This window comes from Ornithorhynchus anatinus, chromosome X3 (genome assembly GCF_004115215.2).
Source record: "Ornithorhynchus anatinus isolate Pmale09 chromosome X3, mOrnAna1.pri.v4, whole genome shotgun sequence".
Classification (NCBI taxonomy): domain Eukaryota; kingdom Metazoa; phylum Chordata; class Mammalia; order Monotremata; family Ornithorhynchidae; genus Ornithorhynchus; species Ornithorhynchus anatinus.
The window spans coordinates 8,168,625-8,190,679 of record NC_041751.1 but is presented as its reverse complement, the minus strand read 5'-3'; the positions used below and the strand labels follow the sequence as shown (position 1 = coordinate 8,190,679).

The following is a 22,055-nucleotide window of genomic DNA, read 5'->3' as shown; positions in this document are numbered from 1 at the left end:
AAACAACAGCATAGACCAAGAGCAGTTAAACCATCCTCCCTTAATTAAGGTGTCATACTATCAGGTTGCCTTTCTCTATGAAAATCAGACAGTCATTAAAGGAAATAAGCCCCCAAGGTAACTCCCTGGTCCAGATTTGAGGAGGGTCAAAGAGACGCTAATCCTGACATCAGTTCGATGGTGCTCCTCAACTGGCCATTATCTCAACTGTGCCTGAGACCCCGAGAATCGTGACCGCCTCATATGCTTCTGGTTCAGGATACCCCCAAGAACTTGGCTTCTTCTCCTAATTACATAGAAACCATCTATGAACATTCCTGTCATAGAACGGATTCTCTGTTTAAAAGGCAGCACCATTAATTTTGCAAAGTGCACGCTTGACTTTCCAATTAAGGAGCCCTTTTCTCTCTGTGCAGCAAACTTTCCATTTATCGAGAAAGCAAACAAGTTTTTCTACACCTGTTTCAAGACGACTCATAATAAGAAAGGCCAGCAGTAAGGCAAAGCAGACTTTGTTCTATATAAAATAAGTATAATCATTTTGGTATTTCAAAAAGCTTAGGTGTCTTTTTATGGCATTTTTTGAGCCTTCACTGTTTGCAGACCATTGTAGTAAATGGTTGGGAAACTACAGTTCAACAGAGTTGGTAGACATGATCCCTTCCCACAGAGACCTTACAGTCTACGGTCTACAAAGTAGTCTACGGTCCACGGAGGCGTCTACAGTCTACAGAGGAGCCTACAGTGGCATCTAAAAAGTTTACAGAGCTGTTTATAGTCTACAGAGGAGCTTACAGTCCAAAGAGTTAAAAGCAAACTAGAAAAGTGTGAATGTCAATTTAGAGTCATGAATTTTAAATCTGCTTGCCAATACTCTTTCAAACACTACACAGGTTTATAATAGATTTGTTTTTTAAAAGGAATTTACAAAGCTAGAAGTGGCAGTTCTTCAAGACTCAACTTTATTTAAATTAATTGATTTAGTGCTTGCTTAATTACTCCTTTTCCATTTTTTGACTGGAGCCTTAGATATATTCAAATGTTTGATATATGGGTAAACATCATGGCACAATATGAAAAAAAGAATTGAGTTGGGTTTTTTTTTACCTTTTTTAGGGAATTTGTTAAACACTTACTAGGTTTCAAGAACTGATTTTTTTTTATGGTATCTGTTAAACGTTTACTATGCACCAAGCACCGTACTAAGCTTGGAGTAGTTCAAGATGATCATGTCGGACACAGTCCCTATTCCAAAGTGGGCTCACAGCCTAAGAGCACAGGTATCGAATCCCCATTTTGCAGTTGAGGAAACTGAGGCACAGAGAAGTTAAGTGTTTTGCCCAAGGTCACACAACAGGCACATGGTACTTCCGGGGTCTGGAACCCAGATCCTCTCACTCCCAGGTCGATGCTCTTTCCACTAGGCAACACTGCTTCTTCTCCTTAGGTCTGTCCCTTTTAAGGCATGATTGCTTGACAATAAAAACACAAACATATTCATGCACATGTACCACACTCATTAGTACACTGAAGCAGTTCTTACCTGTCTACCCAGAACCAGCAATGTGATGAAAAATATGAATAGAGACACAGAACCCATTGTCTTTAGGTCTTTCCAAATGCCTGGTCTATAAAGCAAAACATACATATAAGAATATTATAATTCATCTATAACATAACAGACATAATTCCTTTTGGTTCATTTTTAAATAAGTTTCTAATTAAGCCATATTTCCAGGCAAAAATTAAGGTAACTCATTTAACACTGTATGTTTCTTGGTACAGATGGACAGACATGGGGCTCCTCTTGTGCCTTCTTCAGGATACACTAATCATTTTACTTAACAACCTACCTATTGCTGAAGTAACCTTCATGGACTCAAAGTGCACTCTTTTCAACAAAGATGAAACTACGAATGACTGAAATAACTACATAAGACTTCTCGGAATCATCACCAAAAGAAAAAGTTCTGATTTCTCTCTTCAGATCTTTACGCTGCCAGTGTCACCTCAATTGCTTTTCTAGCAGTAACATCTGAGGAAGTATTGAACCAAGGACTTTGATTTCCCCTTTCCCTGTTATGATACTCTTTTTCTCATTTCTTCTTCCTACGCTGCCTTGTTCCAGTGTTGGGAGGAGTGATCTAGATCCAAGAAGCTCAGTGAATATTGCTGAATGATCGACAGATTTGAGATGTATTATTGAACGGCTATTCTTCACTTCTTAATGTTCTGTGACAATATCTTGAGATACCGTCTCACTTTGGAATAGTTTACCCATTGACTAAATACTTCTTTGCCCATTTTGCATGTGCCCATGCAGTCTGTCACTCAGAGCATTTTCATTCTAGCTAACATATTTTCAGGAGGTGGAGTTGGAACAGTAAAGGGATACAAAGCTATCCCAGAGCTAATACGGCGGTGTTATATTTCCTCAGCATTACTTTATACCATCAGTGATATTTTAAGCTTCTTCATTCACAGTAGAGCATGGCCTAGTGGATAGAGCTCAGGCCTGGGAGTCCCAAGGGACCTGGGTTCTAATCCCAATTCTGCCACTTGTCTGCTGGGTTAACTTGGGCAAGTCACTTAACTTCTCTGTGCTTCAATTACCTCATCTGTAAAATAGGGATAAAACCTGTGAACACCATATGGGACATGGACCGGGCTCAGTTTGATTAGTGGTATGTACCCCAGCACTTAGTACAGTGTCTGGAACATAATAAGCGCTTAACAAATACTATATAAAAAAGACAATATTTTCTTGCAAAATTACAGCCAGGGCAGTCGTCCATGAAGAGTATCAGAGATAGCCGGTAACAAACTGCAAACTACTTTTAAAAAAAATGTTAAGGGTTGATTCTGTTATGCCATTTGTGAATTGACTTCTCACCCCTACAGATGAGTTATGAGGTAGGGGAAAAATTGCTTCGTTAGCAGAACTAGAAGCGCATGTAACCCGGGCATCTATTTGGCAAGATGCCAGAGAATAATGCCGATCTGCCAGTCTCACATCTCTCAGGTACTTGGGTCTCTGAGGGATGTGGAAACTACATAACCACAGACCCTCTCTAATTTACAGTTTACACACTTCCCTTAGTGGAAGACTGAGACTTAGTGGAAGAACAAAGAGGGTGACCTCACTGTCCCAAGACTTCTAAATATGAAAAGGTAGAGAAATATGAGTGAGTAGTGGTAAACCTGCTTATCTAAACTGCAAGCCCTTGGTTTACAGCTTCTTTCATTGTGAGCTCCTGAGGGTTAGGGACTGTGGCTCTGTATTCTCTCCCAGCACTTAGCACAGTGCTCTGAATACAGTAAGCACTTAATAGAGACTATTACACTACTTAAGGCAGCTGCTCGGGAGAACTGCTCTGGATGGTCTGGTTTGCAGAAGAAATGAAGCACTCAGCAATAAATCTCTTGGATGCTCTTCTTTTTTATAATCGTGCAATAGCTTTCTGGTTAATTCTTCATTATGATTAAAAACAAACATCATCTGAACAGAGTAGAAATCCAAAACCTGACGGAAAACTCACAGTATCACATTCACCTGTGCACTCGAGTGCTCACTCCCTAAACAAGAAAATACTTCTCCTTCCCCTCCCCACGCAACGCTTATGTACAAATCATTATACTTGGTTGCATCTCCATACATGTAATCTATTTCAGAGTCTGTCTCCCCAATTCTATTTTAAGCTCTTGAGGACAGGGATCACGTCTACTAATTCTTTTGCGCTCTATCAAGCGAGTAGTACACGACACTGCACAGAGTAAGTGCTCAATAAATACTACCGATTGGTTGTGGCTGCCTGTTTCAAGACATCTAAATTTTGATTCATTTCTACTTTTTAGGCATCATTTAAAAAAAAAAAACCATGAGTACTCGTTCAAGCAGGTAGGGAACACTTGAGTCAGGTGCTAGAGGATCTCTCAGTGTCATGAAGAATGCCCATGGCTCTCCCAAAACGCTTTGGCTACCTTGGAGCATTTCTCTCACAGGACATTCCCATTCAGCAAATTATCTGTTTGCTTCTGATGTGAAACGTGTTTTACATGTTTATACCCACGAAAGGGAAATTTAGTACCCATTAATTGATCCAATTAAAAATACATCCTAGTGCATTGAAACATTTAGGATTTCCATGCTGTATTTGTCTGAAGCAAAGTCATTTAGAATTTACAAGAGATTTTTAGAGCCTCCCTCCTGCTCAACTCTAGAAATCAAAGAAAAGTCCAATTAATTAGAAAAGCATCACAATTTCTTCCATTCCCCATTTCATTCCATGTGAATCTGAATTTTACAGAATAGAAGTGGATGGCACTGAAGGTGAGAGAATGTGGACTTTTTATTAGTCCTGGAAATTTATATTGGTGAAGACTAAGTTTAGACTTGTTTACCGACTGCAGTAAATAACTAGTCACAACGGATCTAAACCCTAAACAACATGGAACTAGCCAATCTCAGAAGTTGGAGGATGTTCGTCTGATTTGTTAGTGCCAGTGTTTCTATGGGATTAGCAATTTTTACTCGGACCTAATAGGGTCACGTTCACTCTTTGCTTAAAATTTGACGAGACTAAGCGTTGACAAGTAACATGATTCTAACTTTTCTGAGTGATGTAACAAATCATGGCGAGTAGCAAACTGGAAGCTGGAGTGATGTAGCCAATGAACTATTTATTAGTAATTATGAAAATATTCATGCAAACACTCCTGGCTATTCATCAAGGCTTTTCTCAGTCCCAGTCCCTCCCATAGAGTGTCAGAAGAGAGAGGAAAGGGAAATGAACTTCTGTGAGGTTTGGGTGTAGAAAAAAGCTTCTATAGTTTTATAAATTACATAAAAGAGACATAAAAGACATTGAAAAACTGCGTGACTCCCTTTGTCATGAGATTACTCTAAAGCGAAGACAAAAGCAAAACAAATGCATGTGAAGGATCAAGAGGGGCAAACAGCACCTGCAATTAGTCAATTCAGTACGTTGATTTGTACAATCAAAAGCAAAAAAAAAAGGAGGAAAATTCCACATTTCAGAAGGAAGGCTAACCTTTCACATTTTATACCTCCATCTTAAAATATGGTTTACTCTAAACTTGACTCATCATACCTCTTTTAACTTACAAGACTATTTCAGCAGTTTGAGTTTGGACATAATTCCACTATCCATGAGTTTGCCTAAAATATCCATGGCCATATTACAGCTTTTGAATGTTTGGATTTTACTCTGGATCTGATCATCAGCACATAGTGCAAAAATCTAAGCAAAGATACAAGTATTCTGACTTTTCTTCTACTAAAACATCACTGAAGTCATTGATTGCTATTCTGTGTAGCCATTACTAGGATTCCAAGTATTAATGTATTAATCAAGCTCTTCAGGCATAAACAAATATCTTGTTTCTGAGAGTGGGAAGTAAAAAGAAGTAGTTAGGGCTGCAATTTTCACTCATGAGATGATAGCTCCATCTCTTATATTAATTCCTCTACTAAAACTTTCACATATCTGGCACATTATCAACTTTTGTAACTAACTGGTCCCTTAATTTTACAAAATCCTTCTGCTGTAAAATGATAGATGGCTTTCAAAGAAAAAAAGAAAAGGTTTACCCTTGCCGCTCTGTCCAACTTATAGTGATTGATCAGTTGTTACTCTAACAAAGATTAGGAAAATGTCCACTGAGGCCAAAATAAATTGTCCTAGATTTTACCATAGCAGTGGGACTATCATAACAATAGAGAAAAAGCCAATAACAACAGAGGGGAGAAATTGCTACCTTTATTGCATAACCACTCTGGGCAACAGTCAAGGTTCACATTTCAGAGGATTCCTTTCTGACAAGTTTTATAATGAGCATAAAAATATAAATGGAAAGTGTTTCTCCATCAATAGGCCTCCCGAATAATCACACCGTGGCTCCTTCTAATGAGCCTCTTATAAGCACTGAGGCTCTCATATCGAGTCTCTTATGAGCACGTATATGAAATACACAGAGCCAGTCGAATTATAAATGGGTAACTCTCTTCCAATATCTTCCTTCAGTACTTCTGTATTCCAACAACATTACAACTGATCACTCCATCTCATTTTGACTTCTTTAATGATATAGTCAAATTGTATAATGATAACATGCATACTATGACTTTGAGATTATTCAGCACTCTCTGGATTTTAAGGCAATGAAAAGACAGCAAAAACAGAGGGCAGAATAGCAACCTACCTTTCGTACAGAACCTTGCTGTACTCATCCAGTATGGAAGCATGAGTGTGTAGGAGGATAATATTGTAAGCCACCAATGCAATCAGCATTATCACCATTTTCAATTCATAGTTTATCCGCAGGAAAACAGAACAGGATATCAGTCCCAGGATGCAGCTATATATGAAGTACTAACACAAGGGAAACAAACAATACAAACCTTTAGTTTCTAATAGAATGAATAGGCAAGTTGGGAAAATAAAATGGTGGAAAAGCACATCCAGCTTTACAGTACCTTACATAGCTGGTTTAGCTGCAAATCAGAAAAGAATACTTGACTTAAAATGTAAATGAATGTAATGTTAATGTGGAACGTATTGCAGTATGCATGAGAAAGGAGGAAAGGCACGGTTTAGTATCTGCGTTGGTTCCACCCAATCTTCTACTCTTCAGCTACTCTTCCGCACCCTCTGCAAATGCTGTAACTCAGTGGGAAGAGCTCGGGCTTGGGAGTCAGAGGTCGTGGATTCTAATATCCCAGCGCCGCCACTTATCAGTTGTGTGCCTTTGGGCAAGACACTTCACTTCTCTGTGCCTCAGTTACCTCATCTGGAAAATGAGGAGTAAGACTGTGAGCCCACACTTGGGACAACCTGATTACCTTGTATCCACTCCCAAGTTTAGAACAGTTCTTGGCATATAGTAAGCGTTTAACAAATACCAAAATTATTATTAGTATTATTATAAAGAAGATACTTGGCAATGAACCCAAGGTCCTGAACTGTCTTACCTGGACTCCCATATTGATTAAATATGAACTGCAATATGCTGCATTGCTCTACACTTTTACAGTTTCTGTTGTTTGGAATTTAAAACTTCCAACACAGTTGACAGTGTCTTCCCTATGAAATCGTTCTGTGATGTCTTTCCATCTAATTTTTTAAAAAACCAACACTTTGGGTTTTAAAATGTAAACAGGATTTTTCTAAGGCCCACGAAGGCCTCAGGACAGGTGCCCCAGTGGCTGGCTCAATGTGGGGGCTGTGGTTCCAAACCAGCGAATGTAGGTTCCGAGCAGAAGAAGGCCTATAGAGGTGTGAAAAGTCCACTCTGGTCTCTGGGAAGCTCCAAGAGTCTAGTCTAGAAAAGAGTAGTCTTGGTTCGGAGATTCTAGGGAGGCTGGGTTGGTCTGGAGACTACTGGAAGTTTTGATTCCACTCTCCAGTGGGTTTGGGGATGGCCAGTTCAATTTTGTTTCACCCAGATGACAGCCACCATGGCAGGGAATCATCTCACCTTTACCTTGTTCTGCTCCCTCTCCTAGCAACTCACCAAACACTCCAGCCTTTAAAAAGAGAGGCCCTCGTAGCAGAGGTTGCAAAACTCTGGGCCTTTCCACTTAGCTGCTAGCTCAGAGTGAAGGAGCCCACTCTCAGCTGGCTGACAGGGATGGCCTTCATTATTTATACAGCAGCTAACCAGTGAGCAATTTGTTAAGTGGTGCAGATTAATATGGGGCCGCCTGTTATTTGATTAGTCATTAGAGGAGCCAGCAAAGGCCTTAATTTGCTGGAACGATATTTGTGGTTGAAAAACTGAGCTCAGTTATATTAATAATAATAGAGCCTTAATTTGCCCCCAACAAGAGGGCCAAAAGTTGTGAGACATCTATAAAGAGATGGGGGTGTGACTCAAGCAGGGATAGGAGAAGGTGAATCTCTCCTGGCATAGCACTTAGATATGATATGGCCTCTCAGAAATGATAAGAAAACCGATGCTGCAGTTGGCTTAATAAGTCACTGGACACCAAAGCACTAAAATCGAATCCTCTAAAACAAACAAAAAAGAATCAACGACTCATCACTTGAGGGGCCAGAGCAAAAATATATCAAAATATGAATTTCCACCAAAAATCTCCATCCTTTTCAAAGGGATTGTCTTTTTTGAGTTGGGCTGATTTTGATATCTGGAGTCTTTAAACTGAATTTTTATATGACAGGACTTCATTGACAAAGGTGTGTACAATTTGGTCATCACCTTTGTTGCCATTGCTTGCTTCTTGTAAAATTTGCTCCTAGCGTGTTCCCAGGGAGACTTGCAAAGGGAAATTGTGATGAGAGCAGGGCACAGGCAGTGGCTGCCCAGAGAGGGATTCTTGGCCAGCCTCTGCTTCTGGGAGAGAACTGGGGCGGGTGGAGAAGCAATATGATATCCTGCGGAGCCCTGAATGGGAGAAAGAGGATGCACTAATGATGGGTCCCAATTTCGATTCAGAGTTCAAATCATATGGGCCATGCTAACAGCTTGTGTTTGAAGTTTAAACCCATGTCTTATTTGCTAAGTCTTACATACAAGACAGCAGCATGATTAGTTTCAGAGAAACACAAATGTCCCCCCACACATTCACAAAGCTGCTTCCTAATGTTCTTCCACGTCATTTCAAGAGGAAGCCAAGCTCTATTCATTGCTGCTCTGGGACTCCTATAAATATGGGGAATATTGCCTCGGTTAATGATACAATTACACCGGTGGAGGAGAAATTCACACGGCACATGAGCATTAGGGGATTTTCTGATCTACAGTAAATGTAACTGTCTTTTTGAAAAGTCATTCTGGGAATGATCTCTCCCAAACATTTCTGCCTTGCTGGCCTACATGATACTGAATTAACCTAGGCCTCTAGGTACTCATTCAGAAACATCGCTCTGCTGAGTGCTTTTCACAGAACAATCAGGCAAATTAAAGTTAAGCTTTGATTTCCCCTCCCTGCCCCTCCTCCCCCACAGTGTTTAATAACTTGTTTCTACTTAAAATAAGGTCATGTTCAGAATTATCTAAATTAAATTCAAAGTGATTGCAGAATTGCCTTAAGTAGGACCAATCACGCTCTGCTGAATTTAATCGGAAAGAACTAGCTGGACTTACTTTGAAGTTTTCTTTTCCAGCCAAGTTGCCTTACTTTGGAAAGTGGATATCAAATTAGGGGGAATAAAAGCACTCAGGGAAAAAAAAAACCATCATTACATAAAAGGCTAGAAAATAGGCCTCCCCAAGGGGGGAAGTTGTCTTTAAGAAACCTCATAGTTACTTCGGGCAAGCAAGGGATGGAAGAGGCTGTTGGGAAATGTCAAAGGATGTTTTTCCTGCCTCTTCCTCCGCTTCCAGTGTTCCTCTCAGCTGCTGTAACCGCTGCAGTCTATTTTAAGACATGGGCCATGGGGTAGTTTAGATGTTAAGATGGGTTGATAAGGGAGAGGAAAGATTCCCTAATTTTCTCCTGCTCTGTCCAGAGCTCTCTACCTCTGTTATGCATTAAATTCTGCCAGAAGAAGGGGATTTTTTTTTCTTGGGCATGGAGACAAGCTATTTCTCAGGGCAGGATCGGGGCAAAACATGGTTGGAGGGTGGGTCCTCAGGATCGAGAGCTACAGTACCTACTCCTTGAGGACAGGGATCATGTCTTCTTACTCTGCTCTACTCCCCCAAGCACTCGGCACAAAGCTGTCAATATTGTTCTATTGGTTGATGGATTTCTAGCCATCGAACAAGTCAGTGTTTCCTGTAGGGACAGCAGTGCTAGGTTTGGATTCATCTGTGATGTCCCTACTCAGGATCAATCGGACTTTCCCCTTCTATTTCTCTTATCTATCCTAAGGGTCTGGGAGGAATGGCAAAACCAAAGGACTTGGATCACTTTAAAGTTGGAAAAATCTTTTTCAATATGCCCTGAGGTTCAGACACACAATTACAAGTTCTGCCATTACATTCACAAGTCAGTCTCACACACACACACACACACACACACACACACACACACACACACACACACACTGAGTCTTTAGGACACCTCCAAATCATCTGATTCGGATCAGAACAGCCCTCACACCTCTTCACCTCTGTTCACTGATTGCCAAAGAGTGTTCTGAGAAGCTCAGAGATGGATCTTCCAAGATCTTGGAAGAAAAGTAATGTAGTCCATCATATTGACCCTTTGTTTTATTTCTAGAATTGAGAAGATCAAGGCACCAGCAGACTACAGCAGAGTGATGCAGCCCTCCGTTGGGCTGGCGTGAGAGGAAGAGGCCTTCATCCGATCTCTGAATTTAGATCTACAGTGAAACCACTCACTGCATTCGGAACTAAAATAACATTGGAACTGGAGCTGCGTCCTTCCTGACCGGGCGGTCCTACCTAACTTATGAATATAGGGGAACACTGTAGATAACAAGAGCAAACCAAGTGTACTTACAGGTAGGAAAAAATAGCTTTGTATATACAGAGTTGCTTCATCGTTTATGTCAGGAAAGCTTGAGTTCGACGTATTCAAACTGGGTGAGATAGTTAGCATTGCCTCATCCAAGAAAAACTGTGGGAAAATAATTGTGCAGCATATTAGTATCTACAGCTAAGTTAGATCAAAAAAAAAGAGTTTAGCGGGATGAAGGCTTGCTTTGTAATTACTTCCTCTGGATCTCTTGGTTCAAATGTTAACTTTCATGATGCCTGCTGAAAGTTTTCTGAGTAAGAAATGAATAACTGTTGAATAAACTCCCCAGTCATCAGTTAGAACACAGTGGGGGCAAAGTCAAATAGCCCATCTGTTATTCTCCGGGAGCATCTGTCAATGCTTTTTTCAGAATTAAATTAGGAATGGGGAGGAATGCTTCTAACTGCTTGGAAATGGGTTTTCTATTCTGGGACACAGATATCACCACATCAGTACTCCCCTGTTCACGTGGAGTGACAACACAGTTTACCAACTGGACGAAGACTAGAAAGCTGGGGAAATATTGCATAATCCCTTTAACTTGCTTAGGTCACACTACTTGCAATGAGTCTACGACTTTAAACATTCATGATAAAAACGGGCAGCATACCCATAGTCAGCCACAAAACACCAATTGCTTAGCATTTATCCTTCAAATTGCTGCTACTGAAAAACAAATGTACTTTAGAAGTCTCAAGGCTTATTCATTTTAATAGTGAATGCTCTCCTCCTTCTCTCTTGTAATTCACTCTATAATCCTTCTTGTGTGTCTGCATCCAAGACTAGATTAAACTTGAATTTTTCTTGTTTTTCTGAGCTTGGAAGTAACTTATTTTCAGAGCTTTGCTCCAAAAGGATTAATTAATTCTGGGCTTTTTTGTTTCTTCTTCTTTTTCAAATGGCTTATTACCAGCACGATATTCATTCTTTTCCTGTCCGGCTGCTGTAGTAGATAGATTGGGTGCAGTGTTGGAATGAAAGCCACCCAGACATTCATTGTGATGTTCCTGCTTGGAAGGGGAAGGTTGGGCACCACGACACGGCCAGCAAAAGCAGAAAAGAATATGGTTGCCTGCACTGCCGTCAATGCTCTGCACATAAGCGCTCCATCAATACTATTGAATGAATTCAGCTTTTCGGAAGGGGCCGGCCCCTCGGAAGACCTTCGGTGAATAGGTCGAGATTCAAGAAAGCTTCAGGTGCCTGGCATTTGGGGTAGCTGCTGGACAGACCCACCTCAGCATGCTTGTTTGCCGCTCCCCCTTTAGACCGTAAGCTCACTGTGGGCAGAGAATGTGTCTGTTAGATTGCTGTGTTGTACTCCCCCAAGTGCTTAGTACAATGCTCTGAACACGGTAAACTCTCGATAAATAAGATCGACTGACTTGCTCTGTTGAGTGCTTGCCCTTTCACCAAAGAGGCACCAAGGAATTGCACGGCTGTGCAAATTCTTATTTTCTACTGGGAGAAGTTAGGTTGAAAATGTATCTAAACTCTTCTTTCTAGCTCTCAATCTGGATCTCCATTTTTCTTCCAATACCTTTGGGTCCTTTGATCTCACCATTTTATGGTGATTGATACCTTATGACTACCCAGGGATTCAGCACTAAGATAACTGCAAGGTCAAATACCACATAGAGGAACTTGTCTCCTGTTTTACTTTCCTCTCTTATACAACTTGTAGAACCCTAATATCATCCATTCCCAACTATTCTCATTTCTGTCCCCCCATCTCATATCATCACGAAGGAAGTCATATACCTATAGGGCAGGGCTATAGCAGCCACACCGAGCGACCAGTTGGTAACATGTATAGTGGCATCTTTTTATCTTGTTTCCGGGGTCACTTCCCCTGTTCAAGTAGGCTCCTTTCTTACCACCAAGATGGTTTTAAAAATGGACAGGGAGTATATTAATCCTGAAGGCCAGTATTTCAGACATCAAGTTTCATAACTTCACTAGCAGTTTAAGAAATTTTGCAAGCAGTAAATGGATTCACTTTGATGAGTCACTATTTTTAGTAAATCCACGTGATGGGATCACGATGGTTAAGATAGCTTCCATGAAGGCCAAAGAAATAACTATGATTCCAAACCCTGATCTAGGCATATGGGGAATTAAATGGATTGACTAGTCTCCTAACTCCAAGATACAGATACAGATACAAGGATTCTGTGGGAAAATAAAACCCACAAAAAAAATCCCAAAAATATTATTTTGGCCAAGAGTTTCAGCCTTCTTTCCCACTAGTCCTTTTACTATTTTCTAACCCACTCAGATAAAAGACAGTGCTAATGTATAGTGAAAAGGCCACAAAGTGTTCAGCGGGGAGGAGAATCCAGAACGGGGAAATGGGCTCTGTATATATCAGGATTTGGCTCTATGTGACAGACAGATGGGAAGCAGGGTGACAAATAGATGGTCCCTGTGGATAGGGGTCAGGGACCCATGAGGAGGGGAAGACTGCTAATTTGGCATTCCTTAATGGAACTGGGGCCAGTACTTGGGATTTAAGCCCAACCTGAAGCTTGGGATGAATGGTGGTGGGCTGAGGGAATCACTCTCTGCAAACTCCAGACCTGTTAGTTTGAGTATTCTTTTAATGAGAACTTAGTAAGTGTCAGTTGCTTGGGAGAAACAGGACAATCAGATCTGTAATATTTACTCACTGATATTTAACATTAATGACAAGTTTTCTTGGTGCCTCCAGTTTCCTCATCTGTAAAATGGGTATTAAATATCTGTTCTTCCCTCTTAGACTGTGAGCACTATATGGGACAGGGGCTGGGTCTAAACTTATTATCTTGAACCTGCCCCAGTACTTAGTATATTGCTTGGCCCTTAGTAGGCACCTAAAAAATACTGCGGTTATTATTTAAAATTGAGGCTCGGAGGAGTTCAGTGACTCACCCAAGGACACACAGCAGGCCAGGGACACAGCTGGGATTAGAACCAGGGTCTCCTGACTTCAGTGCTGGAAGTAAACCAGGATTGGCTGCAATCAGCTGGAATCAAGCTCTGTTATAAGAAAAAATCCTGGAACAGGCGATCCTGGGTAGTGGTGGGGGCCTGTTTCACCTACTCCCCAGGGCAGCTGGCAGAGTAATAGACCTGTGATATTGAATGTCATTTGGTGCGCTGTGATTCCTGGGCAAATTGGTTGCCGAGTAATTTATGGGTCAATAATCTGCATGAGTCAATCAGTCAGTCCATTGTATTTACTGAGTGCTTACTCTGTGCAGAACACTGTACTAGATGCTTGGGAGAGTACGATATAATAATATAACTGACACATCTCCTGCGCAAAACGAGTTTAGAGTCTGCAACTCAGTATTATGGCTACCACCTTCCTCCACTTCTGACCCCTCTGACCCCCACTCTTGAAGCCGGCTTGATCGATGTAAAATGGGGATGAAAACTGTGAGTCTCACGTGGGACAAGCTGATCACCATGTATCCCCCAGCACTTAGAACAGTGCTTTGCACATAGTAAGTGCTTAACAAATACCAACATTATTATTATTAATGGAAGAGCCCCATGTCCTGCCAAAACTAAAGCACAGAGAAGCTGTTTATGGATTAATGGATGAGAGGTACGTCATTAGAAAGAGGAGTCTTTAGGTTCTCTTCCAGTTACTAGTAACACAGAGAACCAGTGACAGATTTTGTGACCCTTAGATGTATCAGGTGGAAACACAGCTTCCTATTTCAGGGGCAAACCCAGTGGAGGAAAAAAAAGAAAGAAGGTCAGATCTATTCAGAGTCCTGAAGGGAGAAATCGATATGCAGACACTTTGGGGAGACTGAGAAGCCAAGAAGCATATTAGAAATAGCATCAGATCTGCAGGTGGCAAGTACATCACTGTGGGGAAAGGACATTCTTTACATGGTCACCGTAGCGATGGACTGTCGGTCTTGCTTAGTCATTTTTAGCCACACCTGCTTCCGGGGTTTGCATTTCACTGCCAATAGAAGTATCTTTGAATGAGAAGAGGGAACGCACACACCCAAACACAGTCTCTCTCTTTCTCCATTTCGCCATGTTCATTCGACCTCGGAAATGTCTGCCTCTAGTGTCCAACCTGATGGTTTTTATACATCTCCTTGAGGATTGGCTATTTTATCATCATTCTCTTGAAACATAAATGAGCAGGTTTAAGATACGCTAACATTCCAAAAGCGCTATGCATCCAGCTCCTTCATATCCTACAGGCCTAGGCAACAGATATGAGGCCATTACGGTACAAACACTTGGGAATAGTGCACTTAGACTCATAGCAAAGTGCTTTCATCCTCTATATTATTTTATGAAATTCAATAAAATGGTAATTAATTAAAAAAGCAGACTATCATTTTATTGATTTTTCTGCTAGAATATTGGTCAAACTATAATATTGCTGTTAGGCAATTACTGTAGGAGCTATTCAGCAAAATTTAAAATAAAGGATGGATGAACAGAGAAGCTTCTAGGCCGAAATTATGAACTTGATATTGCTGGGGAATTGTCGTTTAGTTAGAATTATAATCCAGCTATATAAGAAAGATTCATGGTCTGAAAAAGGAGGGAAAATGTACTTACTTTAGGGGATTTATAGCTATAGAGAGTCTAGATATTGAAAGCACTGAAATAAATGACTTACAATGGACAAGAGTAGCATAAAGGCCAAAATTCTTTATATTTTCTTAAATTTCCTGAAGGACCACCAATTAATAATATGTGTAGCTGGCATGAGCTCAAAAAATATATTTCTTCTGTCAAGTAGTAAATCTGTACAATACATGGGTTGACACAGGCAAAAAATACATGCGTTACAACTGTGGTCCTCTAGACCGTAAGCTCCCTGTGGGCAGGGAATATGTCTGTTCATTTTTGTATTGTACTCTTTCAAACGCTTAATACAGTACTCTGCACACAGTCTGCACTCAATAAATAGGATTGAATGAACTATTATCAGTCCCATTTTCATCAGGGATACATTATCCAGTGCGTAGATCGTATCATCAATCTCAGTGACATTTACTGAGTGCTCACTGTGTGCAGAGCACTGTACTAACAGCTTGGGAGAGTACAATTCAACAGAGTTGGCAGTCACGTTCCCTGCTCACAATGGTCTTTCAGTCTAGAGGGGGAGACCAACACTATTATAAAAAAATACTATAAAATATTGAGTTTATAGATATGGACATGAGTGCAGTGGGTCTGCGGATGGGGCAGAGTGCTCAAAGGTCACAGATCCAAATACGTCGACAATGCAGAAGGGAGAGGGAACCAGGTAAAAGAGGGAAGGCCTCCTGGAGGAGATGTGGCCTTAACAAGAGTGGGGAGAGTGGTGGTCTGGCGTACTTGGAACGGGAGGGAATTCCAGGCCATAGGGAAGATGTAGAAAAGAGGTCGGCAGCTAGACAGATGAGATTGAGGCACAGTGAGTAAACTGACCTAGAGGAGCAAAAAAATAGTCATTGGTAACGCTAGCTCTATTTACTGGGGAACCTCACCTACCCATTTCAAAATGAATAAGTTCTAGCTAGAACAAGGCAGGATTACTTGTTCCAATTCCAAGAGAAATGGATAAAAGCTATTTTGATTTGGACTCACCATTGGCAAACTAGAAAAAGACCCAGCTAAATCTTGTTAAATTTTCATCTTGTAAAATTCACAGGGGAACAGCTTCATTCTTAACTGCATAATGTAGCTAAATCCTACCTGCTTCGCCCCCAGATTTCATATTTAATACTTGGCCGGGATTTTTACGAGATCTCTGCAGACTGTCAATAAAGTCTCATTTAATGATTCAATCAAAGCAGTAATGTATTCAGATTATTTCTCTTCCTTGAACTTCTCCCGGTTCTCATCTCCCCTGATGACCTCATTCTGTAAAGCATTCGTTCTTATTTACGATTAAATATTCCAATAATTTTACTTTGCCACCTAAGATGCCACCATCTCAAGTTTTTCTTTTAGAGAGAGTTGGAAACAGAGAGTAATCTAAATCCTCATCAATGTTTTTGAATTACACATTTCTGAAGCCAAAAGATGACATTTATTTTTATGCTTAATATAATGGAACAGATGAAATACTTAAATCTTGACTAAATGCTGATAAAGCTAACTTTGTGATGCCAATGAATATTTAATACACTTAGTAAAGTGCACTTGGACAGTCTGCAGAAGTATGTCCTAAAAGCTTTAAGATACTTAAAATCTCTTGTAGATTGAAACCTGACAGAGTGTTTAAAAAGACCAGAACAACATATCCTAAATTTGATGTAAGAAGAGGGTCCACTTAGATGAAAAGGATTTAAAAATATAAATGAAGAAAAAATTGTGCATGCACTAATACCCAGGAAATCAAAGGATTACATTGGGTTGTTCATTTTAAGGTTAAGAAGATGACATCTTTATAAAATTCATTCAATAGTATTTATTGACTGCTTACTATGTGCAGAGCACTGTACTAAGCGCTTGGAATGTACAAATAAAATGCCAAGTAGAACATTCATACATCACTGGAATTTAACATGTATCAAAATGCTCTGGAAACCCCATGTGAGAAAGAAACTATCTCTGACCTCATTGACTTGTATCTACCCCAGTGCTTAGAACAGTGCTTGACACAAATACCATTTAAAAAAAAAATCACCTCATGGAGGTGAATGCAATTAAAGCCTCATGACATTTTTCTTTAAAAATATATAAAGGAATGCAAACACCATGCATCTCATAAGATCCTGAAAGAAGTTTGGCTACCTTTTGCAATCCCCTTCCTTCCCTGAATAACTGAAATACAACTGAAATACAGATAGAGAAGCAGCGTGGCTCAGTGGAAAGAGCACGGGCTTTGGAGTCAGAGGTCATGAGTTCGAATCCCGCTCTGTCACTGGCCAGCTGTGTGACTGTGGGCAAGTCACTTAACTTCTCTGTGCCTCAGTTACCCCATCTGTAAAATGGGGATTGAGACTGTGAGCCCCACGTGGGACAACCTGATTCCCCTGTGTCTACCCCAGCACTTATAACAGTGCTCTGCACATAGTAAGCGCTTAACAAATACCAACATTATTATTATTATAGTGCTGTTCTAAATCCTATTGTGAGGAACTGCTGGATCATTATCAATCAATCAACCATATTTATTGCGCTCTTACTGTATGCAGAGCACTGTATTTACCTCTTGGTAGAGTATGATATAACAGAGTCGGTAGAGATGTTCCAAGCCCACAAGCTAACAGTGTAGTGCTATGTGCCATGTGAGTGTTAAAACGTAAAATGCCAGAGACCTGGTGCCCGAAGGGGTAACTGGGTTCATGGAGTGGGGGACGGTGGTGTTTTGCCCTAGATAGTGACATTCTCTTACTGCCATTCGCTTAGTACAATGGATCAGTAGCAGATCAATCAATTAGTTGATCAATTAATCACTTAAGGGCTTAGTACAGTGCTCTGCATACAGTAAGTGCTCAATAAATACAACTGAATGAATGAAAAGGAGGCGTCCTGTCCCGGAAACAATCAGGTGGTGGAGATACAGCAGCTGCTGAGTAATGAACCACACCCATCTTTGATATTCCAAGTTGTGTCAAAGGCGTTCTGTGCCTAGGATGGATTGGGATCTATTGATTTCTAATGCCCAGTGTTGGCTGTCACGTTTTTGGCATCTGCAGGGTTTGATTTTCTTGGAAGACGAGTGTGTCAGAACCATCTATCTGGAACAGTAGAGTCGGTCGCACACTTCTCGGTGCCTATTAGCACCACAGTTGAACGGTGCCAGTGAAAAATGTCAGGGTCCAAAGAGCCGTGATCTTTCTTCAGGCTTTCATGAACAGAACAAATTTAATTTAGCTCAGCCTCTGCCCCAGAGCACCTGCGGTATTGGAAGGAAACTGGAGGAAGAGCCACTTATTTCTTTCTCTCAGGATGATCCATCGTACTTTCGGTTGTGTCTCTGATCAGGCTTCTCCGGCCCTCATTTAATAAACATCCAATATCAGTGTGAGGAAAAAAACAAAAACACTCTCATATCTCTTGATAACTAACTTGTATTTATTTTCCTTTCAAATGCTCCTTTGTATTGCAAAACATTGTAACCCTAAATGATAAACCCGTGAAACATTTGTAGCCTGCGATTAAACCACCTGTCAATCATTCTTCTTCTAGGTCGACTGCATTTGGTTCACAAGATTAGAGCTTCAGGTCCTCAAATGGAGTCTAAATTTTCCTTCTTAGCTTGTTAACCATCACTGCTTCTATTATGGTTTAAAGAGGGCAGTTTTAAAGGAAATGATTCCCTTAAAAGGACTATATGCTATTTATCTACTCCAGCGATTAAAGAGAGTTCACTCTCCCACTAGGCAGAAACACAACCTCATTTAAATTAATGAAAATGTTGTAATCTCTTATTAGAGGTACTTCTGGAAGTCAGAATTCTAGGACCTCATTTTAATACTGGACTTATATTCTCTATACTACACAAATATCATGAACTATCCTGAGATTAATGAGCAAGATTCCACACTCTAGCCCAGTGACAGTGACCGGTAATTTATCTTCATATTAAAAATATCAAAAAAACTACCAATCTGAATGAAAATGGATCATCTTTGCTATGCTTTCTGAAATAAGAATGACAAATTTAAATGAACCCCAGAGGTAGAGTCTCTCCTTGCCTAAGTAACTGCTTTGAAGTAAGTTAGAACATAAATAGGGTTATAAGACGGTAGCCTAGGACCTGAGCATTAGGCCTCTGTTGAAGGAGCTATCTAAGTTCTAGAAAGCTCTGAAGCCCAGGAAAGAGAAAGTTCACTTGGCCTCATAGGTCCCTTCTCTAAGAGCACTCATCTCGCTCAACCCTTGCAACTTAAAACTTCTCAGAGTATTTGGGAATTTTATTAGACAGTTCGTGATACAGATGAGGCATTTAAATACCTTGACTGAGTGTGCAAAGATAATTAAGAGCAGAGCAAGAACAGAGCTAAGGATGAATTATTAGGCCGAGAGCCCCAGAAGATACAGGTAATCCTGTCTGACTTATGTTGCACGTACCCCAGAATTTAGCAGAGAGCTTTGCACAAAGTAAGGGCTTAGGAAATAAAGTTAACTAAGTAATTCCCGCCTCCAAGCAACTGCTTCTGCCAGTTAGAAAGACAGGGTGACTCCCCAGTGCTCTATGAGAGTTTAAATTAGGTTTCAACAGTAAAATGTAAAGTCCAAATCAGATTGGTTGACCCTACTTATTTTACGGAGAGTATGAATCTCTCTGGCACCACTGAGATGGGGAGAAAACTACCGTTGGAATAAACAGGGCAGCTTGCCTGGGGTCTGTCTGACCCACAGGGGAGTCCACTGGGAAGCGAGGTGAGTATATAGCTCCTTCCACACTGCTTCAGTTCTCTTCAGCTTTGGTCAGACAAGTCCATGGGGCCAGGAGTGACAGAGAAGGGCGGCAGTTGTGGGAAGAGGGTGTAGAGTGGTGTTGGCTAACAACAGTAGCAACTTACTTTCCTCTAGCACAAGCTGGGGGGCTCGCTTGCAAGTAAGAGGCCTCTAATAATAATAATAACAATGATAATAAAGATAGTAAGCACTTCATGTATGCCACTATTATCATTACTATGTGCCACCCATTGTAGAAAATGCTGGGCAGATCCAAGATAAACCACGAGGTACTCTCAGTTTAAGTGGGAGGGAAAATGGGTATTTAATCCCCCTTTTGCAGATAAGGAAACTGAGGCACAGAGCAGTCAAGCGACTTGTTCAAGACCACACAGCAGGCAAGTGGCAGAGCTGGAATTAGAACCCAGGTCCTCTGACTGCTAGGCGCGTGCTCTTAACATTAGGCCTCCCTGCTTCTCAATAATGTCCAATCATGTGCACAGTCTCGTGACTCACTGCTAAATTGTCTATTGATTCTTTTTTGGGTGATGCTCCACATATTTGTCTTTTTGGACCCTCATTTTGTTTATTTTCACCTGCTTTTCGGGTTTATCAAGACAATACTGAATTTGAATCCCTTTCTCAATGACATTTAGGATGCATCACCACTTCCTATCCTCAGAGGAATTAATTAGGGAACTCTTTTCCCTCTCCCAGATTAACTGAGGAATTTAAAACTAAATGAAGTTCTGCATTAGCTCCAGTATTGTGATGCTGGTTAAGTCCCTGGATCGTGTCTGAGGTTTTAAATTGAAATTGAATGTAGTCATTGTCTGAAATTGGGCTTCCCCATAAAAAAGATTCAAGGCTTTGGTGGAATAGCCTTCAAGACCCAATTAGGAGGATTTAAGCATCTATCACGAATCCGGAATGCTGTGTATTTCAGAATGTGTGGCCATGAGCCACTGTGCATAGTTTGCTTTGAATTTAAGATCCACAGTCATGAATACAGAAAGCCATAAAATTGCTTCAGCTAATATTCAAGACCCTCTGAGTTTTCAAACATCCCTCTAGACACTCTCTTCGCTGCTTCTAGGAAATGTATCTTTTCTCTGGAATTGCAGTTGGCAGAGGATGGCCTACCATCCTGCTCTCCTTGGGACTGAAATCCATTAGGGACAAGTAAAAGAACTTCTTTCTCCTTATGCCTATCCACATGTTAAACTATTGATTTGCCTCTTACTAAAATCCCATCTGTATTTTTTTAATAGTTCTGATTTTAGATATCACTTTTTAAAGTTATCACTTTAATTGCATTGCTGGATTGCCTTTAATACCAGGGGGAGGCTTTGGGGTCATTCTTGGTTTATTCTGCCCGCCTAACACTTGTCGTCAGGGCCAGCAGCTTCATTTCAACTTTCTGGCTCTAGTCATTGGGCCTGAAAGAGCAATGGGGAGAGACATTCAGTCTCCCTCTCTCCTCAGAGGGAACAGTTCTCATTCTCCTGACACTGGGTCCTAGAAGCTCAGTCTTGCAGCTCACAGACCTGCTTTTGATATCACCAAGATATCACAAGTCCCAGTTAAGAAAAAAAGTATCTAAGGCACAGACGGGAAACTGTTTAGCAGGCAAGAGTCCTGAGACATGAAAAGAGGTGACTTACCATGTTTAAAATGGCCATCATCAGTATTATGGTGGTGGTTGTCACAGTCAGAGTTATCCTTGGCCAGGGCCGGTTTGAGATGATTCCAGAAGATTTCAAAATCCATAACAGTGAACCAGGAGCCTTTTTGCTGCATTGCTGGACAGAAAGTGCAAAAGGCAGAGTTAGGTTTATGCATTCTCTCAAGGTTTTCAATGCTGGAGGTTATGGAGAAGCATCAGTAACCCTTTAAGATAAAGCAGATCAGTCTGACTTTCCCCACGGACACTGGGCTAATCCTCTACTACTTTGCAACAGGATAAGTGGCTTAGAAAGAGATTAATGAAAGTACTTCTGACATTAAATTTAGCATGGGGATTTAGGTACAATTTAGAAATGATCCACTGAAAGTACAACTGACTTAAAAGAAGCTACTTTTTTCCCCCAAAGTGGAATCATCTATAAAAATCTCAACAGAGCTACTGACAAGGGAAGGAACAACACATCAGTATATATATATGATTTCTGAAAGATATTTTGCAGCCAAATGATGTTGGTTCTTAAACAGTTCTTAAATATTT

At 40.7% G+C, this 22,055-nt stretch overlaps 1 protein-coding gene across 2 annotated transcripts in view; it reads right to left on the bottom strand.

Annotated features, from left to right (window-relative positions):
• ADCY2 (adenylate cyclase 2) overlaps window positions 1-22,055 on the bottom strand; it is a 242,188-nt gene that overhangs the window by 20,457 nt on the left and 199,676 nt on the right. For both annotated transcript variants that reach the window (XM_029054073.1, XM_029054074.2), the window contains exons 16-19: window positions 21,496-21,633; window positions 10,451-10,567; window positions 6,223-6,392; window positions 1,544-1,628 (exon numbers count right to left, since the gene is read on the bottom strand). In XM_029054073.1, the coding sequence (XP_028909906.1) occupies window positions 1,544-1,628; window positions 6,223-6,392; window positions 10,451-10,567; window positions 21,496-21,633 (510 nt within the window). The remainder of the gene's footprint in view (window positions 1-1,543; window positions 1,629-6,222; window positions 6,393-10,450; window positions 10,568-21,495; window positions 21,634-22,055) is intronic.